Consider the following 11,238-nt stretch of genomic DNA (forward strand, 5'->3'; position numbering starts at 1 on the left):
TATGTTGCGCGTTAAAAAAGACGCACTGTATGTGACCAAAAATGTAAATAGTGGTCAATTTTCATTGAAATTATTTCAATATTGATATTAAGTCAATGGATTTACGGCATACGGCTGAACATCTGCCTATCAAGGTCTATAATTGTAAAGAAAACATCTTTGTGCTGCTGCAATGTTCTTTTAAAGCAATAAATCCAATACTGTAACGAAAATAATCCCCACATCTCTATTATCTTGGTTGCCGGTAGAAGAGGCCGAACGCCAAGAAAACAAAGAGAGAAGACTTAGGTTAGGTTGAAGAATTTTAGATTAGTAAGAGACTAGATGACTTGTGTTAGTTTATGGCTACAATAAATGTTATTTTATGTTCAGCCCTTAGTTTTTGAGCTTTTCTAAGTGAGTAACCCTCTACGAACGATTCCGCACCCCTAAGCGACCCCCAGCTCTCCACTGCCTCGCTACAATACTTAATAAATATACATTTTTAAATATTTCGTTTAGTCGAACTTACCCCTTCCTATAAATACCATCTCAGAAGAATGTAATGTCTCCACTCTGTGAAGATGGACTATCAAATAATACCAAACCACGGACAACGCCTGTAATCCCTTGGGTATTAAGTGCATATTGTGCACCCGAGCATCCACTGTGACGTCACCCGGCGTATCGCATTGAGAAAACAAGTTCTGCTGATAGGCCAACTTGGATCTGTTGTGATGTCAAATGCCAACTTGTCACTTGGCTTTTGTTTTGTTGTGTCAAAAAAATTAACATGCAGCTAAAATAATTGTATTTTTATTACAATAGTTTAATAATTGGTGAAGATTATACACTGAGTTCAAGTAAATGTATATTTTTCAATGGTCATAATGCACACAACGCCTGCTAGCCCAGGTAAGATTACAATGACAATTAGGCAATTTCATACCTAACCTATATAATCTTTGCTGATGCATCACTTGTATAAATGACTAAAAATTTGTCTAGTCTGACAATTTTTTAAGGGTGGTTCAACTAACAAATTGGGCCTATTTCACAGATCTGAATCCTGTATATGCTGAATACTTCACTACTTTTCCATGTGGATGAGAAAATATAACTTTTATGAAGAAATTGACCTAAGGGAAGATCAAATTACCCACTAAGAAGATTGCAACATATCAATCAAGTTGAAGAGTGAAATGGTGTGCAATGGGATCAACTACTTACATTACAACCGTGAATAAAAAAGCAAGTTTTAAGGTCAGTATATTGATTTTACTTAAATTAACATTAAAATGAAAACATTGAAAACTAATGCATTTTTCATTATTGTTTTATGTTTAATAATTATCATTGTACACTTTAGTAATCGGCATTGCTCAACATTGAGTTAATATGTATTATACAATGTCTTGAATGTGATGAAATGGAAGGGACTTAAGCCTAGTTTATAAAGCAAAATTTTAGTTATATTATTAATATTAGGACTAAGAATAGAATCAATGCTTATGACCAAAGTAGTTCATAAAAAAATAATTTAAATTTAGTATTAGTTATAACTGAATTCACTTAAAAACCAAAATTTTCTTATGGCTAATACTAAAATTAAATCTTTTTGCCTTTTTTGCACCTGCAGTATGGTTAACCTGGCATTGACATGAATATTATCACAAAAGTTATAGTTTTTAGGTACATGATTTTATCATCTTTTTTATTTTTGTTTTGGGTTCCGGCTTAAAGAAAAAGAATTGCAGCTACAAGCTACAACTTTTTATGAAATATTTACTATTTATGTACTGTCACTTGTCTGTCTATATGTCATGTAATAACCTCCATAAACTTATCATTTATAATCACCTTCAATTTTTACAGTGAGTACTAATACCTACTAATACTTAAACTAAATTTTAAAGTGGGCTTTACTTTTTGCAAAAACACTTGGAACCTTATTTTTATAGGAGGTTTTGGATTCTACAAACAATCCTTAACATATTTCATGCAACATACTCCATATTGATATTCAATTGTTTTCAAACAAATGTCAAATACACTTTTCAAAATTATAGGTCCTACAACTTTTACTTAAAAAAATTGAAAAAAATTAAAATCAGCTGTTCAAAATGAACTCTATGTACTGTTACAATAACCAAGACGGTTTATTATCTTTTTACATTTTTTTCAAAAATGTCATCAATCATTTTTGGGGATGTTAATTTGATTTATTGGAAAATTATTGGTGTCAAATTATCAATATTTACAGGACAATTGTGGTACAAGTTGCATGGAACATATTTAGAATTGTTTGTTTCTAGAATCCAAATTATACAATAATAAAGAAGTGTTGCCATTTAAAAGATCAAAAATATTTTAAATACCCAGTTTTGGGCCCTGTATAATTCCATTTCATATAACACAAGCAGCGGTTAATAAAATTAAAAACATGAGGGGGTTCGAGAATTTTTGTGAAAAGTTAGTCTTTTTAATTTTATTGAACTTAGGCAGCATGAATGTTACAAAAGCACTGTATGTAGTGTTATCTAAATGCATGGTTGAAGGAACAGTAATAATCTAATTCATATACGTGTCAATTCTTCAGATCAAATGATGTCTACGAAATTACTTAGATGATACAACATTTGCTTATCTAGTACCATGATTTTAAACCAAACATACAGGGTGTTACAAATTCGGTGCATTAGCATTGCTATCTCCGAAAGTATAGTTGATAGAGCTTTAGTTAAGTGGAGGCAAAGTTGCGCATTTTATTGCTAAATAATTTGGTAAAAAAAAAAATTCAAAAAAGTTTCATTACATCCGGAGATATCCGACAAAAACCGGAAAAGCCAAATTTCTATTTTATTTTTTTACCACTTTAATCAATGGCACCTTCTGGAGGCACATTTTCTTCAAGAAAATAGTTTTAGTTTTCAGCTCAAACATTACTTTTTTAGATACCAACGTCAACTTCAAATTTTCAAATACCGACCTAAACTTTTTATTTCATTTTTTTAGTAGCCACAGACCTTCTGAAACTAATGATGTGTCACACTTGTCAAAAAATATACCTAGTGTACTTGTATTATGTACTTGGTATTTTAAGATTTTTTTAAAAAATAAGCAATTGAATTTGATATGTTGTCATAATGAGTAGATAATTTAGTTTTATATAATTTAATAAATAGGTTCATTGCTCCTTCGAAAAAGAGCGAGAGTTTCTTATGGTACTTTTCATTTATTTAAAAAAAATATGTTTTTTGTTAGTTATTTATTTTTCAGATACTCACATGTTTGAATTCGCGGTTGAGTTTTGATGAATCAGCTTAATCATATCAAACTAAATTCTTTACTCATTATGATAACATATGAATTTCAAATGCATATTTGAAAAAAACAAATACCTAAGAACACTAGGTATAATTTTTTGACAAGTGTGGCACATCATTATTTTCGATAGGTTGGTAGCTACTAAAAAAATGAAATCGAAAGTCCCGGTCCGTATTTTAAAATATTAAGTGGATGATGGTATCTAAAAAACGAAACGTTGTAGCTAAATACAAACATTATTTTCTTAAATAGCATAAATTAATGCCTCCAGAAGGTGCAATTGATTTTCCAAAATAATCAATAATAAAGTGGAAAAAAATAAAATAGAAATTTGATTAGTTGTTTTTGTTGGATATCTCCGGATGTAATGAAAATAAAAAAAATAAAAATTTTACCGAATTATTTAGCAGTAAAATGCGCAACTTTGCCTCCATTTAACTAAAGCTCTATCAACTATACTTTCTGAGATAGCAATGCTAATGCATCGAATTTGTAACACCCTGTATGTTTGGTGTAAAATCATGGTACTAGATAAGCAAATGTTGTATCATCTAAGTAATTTCGTAGACATCATTTGATCTGAAGAATTGACACGTATATGAATTAGATTATTACTGTTCCTTCAAACATGCATTTAGATAACACTACATACAGTGCTTTTGTAACATGCATGCTGCCTAAGTTCAATAAAATTAAAAAGACTAACTTTTCACAAAAATTTTCTGAGATAGCAATTCTAATGCATCTAATTTGTAACACCCTGTATTTGTGCAGCTGCAATGTTTTTTTTTAACAATCCAATACTTAAGTTCAATTTTGTTGTTATGTCAACTAAAGTTCGAATTTGTCATTTTGCTTTTTTTTTATTATTTATGTTATGTCAAATAGATTCCCATGCAGCTAAAATAGTTATATTTGTAATTTTAATACAATATTTCAATAATAGTTGAAAATTAGGCAATAAAACCAAGTAAATTCTTTTGATTTTTTAGATAATTTGATTATTCAAGATATTCCCTTTCTATAAATAATATCTCAGATAGACAGGAATTAACATTAAGGTTGATTTGATTATTTTATTCAGAGTAAACTATTTCGGAAGCTACAAAAAGTATCTTGTAAAACTGTGACAGTCCAAATTTTCTATATTTTATAATGTAACATCCTGTATATTATTGACTTTTGAATTTACTCATTGATTGATTGATCAGGAAGACTTGTTACATCTAGCGTGCACCGTTTTGTGATTTGTGTTTATTATAAGCTATGTGATAATATATATCAGTTTTAATTTAGGCTGGGCAATTTTTCTTATAACAAAAATTAGAAATGTTTTCTTTTTGTTTTGATTATGCAGGGTGGAGCATAAATTTTGTGGCAGATAAAATATGGGTATTTTTAAATAGAACCACATTTTTTAATACATTTTAAATTCTACACTTAATTCTTAAACTTTTACTTTATATACAGGGTGTTACAAATTCGATGCATTAGCATTGCTATCTCAGAAACTATTGTGGTAAGAGCTTTAGTTCAATGGAGAAGTTGCGCATTATATTGCTAAATAATTTGGTAAAAAAAAATTCAAAACATTTTATTACATGCGGAGTAAATTCCAAAATAATCATTAATAAAGTGGTAAAAAACAAATAGAAATTTGACTTTTTCGGTTTTTGTCGAAAATCTCCGGATGTTAGAAAAAGTTCATTTAAAATTTTTTTTAGGTATTCAGCTGAAATCGGTTAAAACACGTTGACGTTTTTTATGTTCTTGTCGTAATATTATTTTCTTTGTTTCAGATATTCTCCCGGTGAAGCGAGATGCATAAAAAGTCGTACAGGGGAACGCTGGAATTCTTATTTATTTTACTAATATACTAAAGATTGGGGCGCGGGTTGTGTGTAGTTTTATTTGCTATTTCGATTTGCTGTTATGTCATATGCAACATTTTCCAATCCACAATATTTGGCCGTCTAAATGGGGATGTATTACAAGAATTATCATTCCTTTAAATGTCAATCTACGCATGGCGAACTGAGTAACTGTGCAGAAGTTGACATTGGAATTGAACCACACCATAATATCTATCAAACGTACAATTTATTTTCCTGACTGATCAACATCCTACAGCAAAATTAACTTTTTGTGTCTGCTCAGCTTCGATTTACATCGAAGAATCAACCTTTTATCAAGTGGGTTTTCTAAGAACGAGCCAGAATGTTTATTATTAGAACTTCAAAAAAACCGCGTCTTTTAATGTGTATACAAACTTAGAACGCGCTTGAAACACTTTTTTACACTCAAAAGTTTACACATTGTTTTATTTTGTACCTTCTTTGCGATTAATCTCTTTGAGTAAAACTTATTTTCTTTGCTACTACGCGTTTTTATAAAATTTCAGTTTGAAGTTTATTAGATGTCAAATATTGTATGACGGATTTTTTGAAATCTGTGATCGAGATGGTTTCTTGTTCATTTTGTTTGTACAACATATATCAATGCGTTCGCCATAGATGTGATCAAAAGTAACTCGAAGGCGACTATCTTATCAGATAGATCGACAGATTCGTTAGCCCTGATATAAACCCAAACAGCTTCAGGTTTTAGTTTTACCCCTATTGTGCCCCTCACCTCGATCATTTTGTCAGTGTTTTATGTTGAATTCAAATGAAAGTACATATTTTTAATGTATATTAATTTAATCATCAATGTAACATTTTATGGTGAGCGTGAACATCAACTTGTCTTATGTCTAATAATAATATAAAACTAACCTAACCTTATTGACATCTGTCATAGTATGTTCAGGATTACACTCTGAACATCGAACACCTTCCCCTTAAAGATTAAGTCTATGGGGTTGTCTAACTACCCTACCAGAACGTGTTGCACTAATGAAAGTAAATGAATTTGATCCATCTGGAACTGGTATCCTTGAACGCGATACTCTGTTATGAGTTGACATCAATTCATTTCCATCTGAATTATATACTGTTTCAGTGTCGTTATTTAATGTGCTACCATTTAGTTCGTTATTTAATGATAAGTTATTAAAGTCACTAGTCGTAGGAGTATGGGAGAACTGAGTTTCGTCAATTGGATACAATCGAGGGTCCAATGAAAATTCCTTATTACTTGTTTGTGAATGTTTCATTTGAAAGGAGTTTCGCTTAACAATTTTTCCATTACTCTCTTTTTTTATCCAATATGACCTAGGCTCTTTACACTTTTCAATAACGATACCTTTATGCCAAATTCGGTCTTTTGCACTTTTAATCACTACTTTATCCCCTTTTTCAAAGATGGTGGTTTTTTTACGAGCTGTCTTGTTATATTGTAATGTCATATTCTGTTTTTTGACACATAACTTGTTAAAAATGTCCCTGATTATTCTTGGTTCTAAGTTTGAACCCATTATTGGAAGTTCTGTTTTCAAATTTCTACTTTGTAATATTTGTGCTGGTGAAGCACCCAAAGATATTAAGATTGAGTTATTGTATTCCATAATTGATTCTCTATAGTCAGTACATTCTTCAAATGACTTTCTAAGGATTTGTTTGCAAATACTCACTGCTTTCTCCGCCAGACCATTACTCTGATGATAATGTGGAGTACATGTTAAAACAGTAATGTCTTTATTGGAGTAATAACTATGACATTTCCTCGATAAAAATGGTAAATTATCTGCTATAATATAAGAAGGATATCCAAATTTTGTAAAAATATCTTGGAAAGCATCTACAACTGATTTAGACGTTTTGTCTTTCAATTTGTACAGTTCAATCCAGTGTGAAAAATAGTCAACGACAACTAAGTATGGGTTTGCTCCATATTCCAAAATGTCAGTGCCAACTTTGTTAAACCTATACTTTGGAATAGAGTGTGGTAATAAAGGTTCTCTATAATTACTGGACATAAACTTTTCACAAGTTCTACATTTTTTCTCTACATCTTGTGACATTTCCGGCCAATAAAACAGTTTCCTAGCTTTATTGATAGTTTTACTTATGCCTATGTGTCCTTTATGTAAAAGTTTAATCATTGGTTGTTTAAGGCTCTCAGGAATAATAATTTTTTCATCAAGAAACACGATACCGGCTTCTACATAAATTGACTCTTTAAGGTTATAGAATGACTTACATTGTTGAGAGATGATATTATTTGTTTTGTTTGGCCAACCATTAAAATAAAAATCAACTATTTTTGACAGAGTTGGGTCTTTATTGGTCTCTAGTCGAAGTTCAGATTTCCTTTCCTCACTTATTGGTAAATGTTTTGACACTAAATGTACCATATCAAACATATCCTTATCAAATTCAGTTTCTTTTAAGCTTGACCTAGATAACATGTCAGCAAATTGTACATTTGTTTTATTTTGTACCTTCCTTGCTATTAATCTCTTTGAGTAAAACTTCTTTTCTTTGCTACTACGCCTTTTTATAAAATTTCAGTTTGAAGTTTATTAGATGTCAAATATTGTATGACGGATTTTTTGAAATCTGTGATCGAGATGGTTTTTTGTTCATTTTGTTTGTACAACATATACAGGGTGTCCCACGACGAAAGACATCGATTGATATTGGAAGAAGTATAAATAGGAGAGTTTTGAAAATTTTGCAGGATTCTGATGTGGGCATGCCCAATCCAACTAAAATATTTTCAAGATGGTTGTCTTGCTTGATCTTGCTTTGGTTGTGATCGACTTCCGTTTATACCGGAAGTCGATCACAACTTTCTTATTTTAAATAGAACACCCTATATATTAATACATATTTGGATTCCTCACAAAATTCTGACCAACTTTTGTATAGAATGCCCTATGCCTATCTCTAGCCGTTTTCGAAATATTTGATGTTTTTCCAAAAAAGTGACAGTTGCAACGTTCAACACATTTTTGTACTATGTTAAAACCGTATTTCATTTTGAAATGAAACTTTGGGTTATTGTAAATAAAGGATCGTTTTATTAAACTGAGGGTGCGTAATGACTCATTTGTATACAGGGTCGTCAAAAAAAATCATAAACTTGCCACTAAAAAAAGTGAAAAATCTCAAGTTTTTTAAATAGAAACCCACATTTTTTATGACGGAATCATTTTGAGCATTAAAAATTACTATATGTTTCAATTTACTTGCCTATACCTAAATCCAACCCATTTCGTTTTATTTGAGAATAAACATTTTTTTATTATGTGGTGTTCTAGTTGGTCATGCTTTTGACACACGGTGATATTGGAGACCTGCAGGGCATGTTAATAACACTAGTTTTGAGTGTTTTGACAACTGCAAATTGCCGTAGCGGTTACGTTATTCCAACCAAGATTACTTAAATCTGTTTATTATTTACGGAGAATGTGATAAAGTTGTGAGTAGAACATGTGAGGTATTTGCCGCTCGTTATCCAGAAAAACCAAAGCCATCACCAAAAGCTGTCAAGCAAATAATTGAAAATTTTAAGAATACGGGACAAAACCAATCATGTGTGTCAAAAGCATGACCAACTAGAGTACCAGCTAATCCCAACCGTGCAGCCTAATAAAAAAATGTTTATTCTCAAATAAAACGAAATGGGTTGGATTTAGGTATAGGCAAGTAAATTGAAACTTATAGTAATTTTTAATGCTCAAAATGATTTCGTCATAAAAAATGTGGGTTTCTATTTAAAAAACTTGAGATTTTTCATTTTTTTTAGTTGCAAGTTTATGATTTTTTTTTGACGACCCTGTATACAAATGAGTCATTACGCACCCTCAGTTTAATAAAACGATCCTTTATTTACAATAACCCAAAGTTTCATTGCAAAATGAAATACGGTTTTAACATAGTACAAAAATATGTTGAGCGTTGCAACTGTCACTTTTTTGGAAAAACATCAAATATTTCGAAAACGGCTAGAGATAGGCATAGGGCATTCTATACAAAAGTTGGTCAGAATTTTGTGAGGAATCCAAATATGTAATAATATATAGGGTGTTCAATTTAAAATAAGAAAGTTGTGATCAACTTCCGGTATAAACGGAGTGCAACCATCTTGAAAATATTTTAGTTGGATTGGGCATGCCCATATCAGTATCCTGCCAAATTTTCAAAACTCTCCCATTTATACTTTTTCCAACATCAATCGATGTCTTTCGTCGTGGGACACCCTGTATATAATATTTATCTCACAGTACAAGGTACAGTAAAAAGGGCTATCGGCCGCGTGGCCTTTCTGCCCATGGTACATGCGAGAGAAAAAAATAAATAAATTCTGGTACTGAACTAACTTAACAATAATGTACTAATGTATGTATACATACTAATGTATAATAAACCGCTTACGCAGTTTCTTGATTAGTTCTTCTCTGTTATTGTTCTCTCTCTTGTTTAGTTGGTGTTTGTATTTGTTTATTATGTGGTCGTGCGTTGTAATAGGTGTATGAACTCGGCTGTGTGCCGTAACTGAATTGGACACTTCAGCTGTCCTCTTATTAAGACATTTCACCTTCACGTTCGGAATACCTTCAATGGGAGCAGTGGGTCGTTTGGGACACTTCATGCTCCAGGCAGCATGATCGTCCGAGTTGCAGGTTGCACACTTGACTGGTAGAGGAGAAGTGCACGCACTCGTTGAATGAGTGCCCTGGCATCTGTTGCACTTCAAAGGCTTCCTGCAATCCTCCGAACGGTGGTCGTAAGCGTTACATTTGCTCCATGGAGCAGGAATAAGTGGTGGCGGTTTGATTTCTATTATCCTGAAGATGCGCCCCAGAAAGTGCACAAACCTGTTTGCCATCAGACGCTCGTATGTTGAATGGTCTCCAGTTATCAGTCGTATTATAAGCGTGGGCGCCCTTCTTTGTCTCGATATGATTCTTTTACAGAATCTTATTTGAGGGTAAATACTCTTCAGGTGGTCAGAAAACATCTCGTCGGTAATGTCAAGATCGACACCCGTGGCGACCGCAGAATACGATGGTGTGATGTTCCGGTTGGTAGTTGTTGTTGGTGATGACGTATTGTTGCTTTTTTGGACTTTGAACGATGTTATCATGCCACGTTGTTTGAGAACCTCAAGAGATTTGGTTGTTGTTTCCTCATCGTTGGTTTTAATAAGGAAATTCGACTCTTGTTTTATGATAATGTCCTTGTTAGATTGGTTGATTTCTTCCCATTTGACGGCAAGTTGCACTCTCGTTAAAGTTGGTGGTGAGGTGACGTAAAACGTCAATTTAAATGTTGGGTTCCTAAATTGGTGGTTGGTCGTAACAATTGATGAAGGAGAGGGTGAAGTTTGAGTGGAGGTTTTTTCCCTGTTGGTTGTAGCTCGTGTTGCAGGTTTTTCTAAAGCCGGTCTTTTAAGGTCCTGAGTAGGGGTTGTAGGGTTTGACGATGAGGGGGTAGAGTTTGGTTTCCTCCCCCTTTTTTTAGTTTTCGGCTTTGTAAAGCCAGGAGAACAAATCCGACTCGGACTGCGAACTCCCAGGGTACATGCTATTTTTGCACGTGCCGTGTTCAAATAGTTAGAATTCCTTTCTATAGCTAAGCCGATGTCAGTAAAAAAAATTGTTTTGATTCGCTCGCACTAGCACGTCCGTTCCCTATCAAGGCCAGCAATTTGCTATAATCGATAACTATGCGCCAGTTTCTTTTACCAGATGCGTCCATTTTCTTTGGTACTACCCAAATGGGGCTAGTCCATGGTGAATTTGAATGTTGTATTATTCCATCATTTAACATTTTAGTTATATGAGAACGGACTTCCTGCTGATGTACGGCGGGATAACGATAAGTTTTTGTAAAAAGTGGAGTTTCGTCAGTCAAATTAATTTTGTGTTTGATTTGATTTGTAAATGTTAATGGAATTTTTTCACAATAGAAAATGTGTCTAAATTCATAACAAAGATCTCTAATAGCTTTGTATTCTTCTTTTTTACAGTGTGAGAGTCTCAAT

The 11,238-nt window shown here is 32.5% G+C and overlaps 1 protein-coding gene across 1 annotated transcript; it reads right to left on the reverse strand.

The window, feature by feature from the left end:
• Positions 1-9,561: 9,561 nt before the first annotated feature.
• LOC145738383 (uncharacterized) lies at positions 9,562-10,952 on the reverse strand. Its single transcript, XM_081993204.1, has 2 exons — positions 10,871-10,952; positions 9,562-10,826 (listed from the first exon to the last, which is right to left on the reverse strand). The coding sequence occupies exons 1-2, from the start codon at positions 10,950-10,952 to the stop codon at positions 9,604-9,606; spliced, it is 1,305 nt and encodes a 434-aa protein (XP_081849330.1). The 3' UTR covers positions 9,562-9,603.
• Between the last annotated feature and the right edge of the window lie 286 nt (positions 10,953-11,238).

This window comes from Ips typographus, linkage group LG15, assembly GCF_016097725.1.
Source record: "Ips typographus isolate SLU linkage group LG15, UJ_Ityp_2.0, whole genome shotgun sequence".
NCBI classification, from domain to species: Eukaryota; Metazoa; Arthropoda; class Insecta; order Coleoptera; family Curculionidae; genus Ips; species Ips typographus.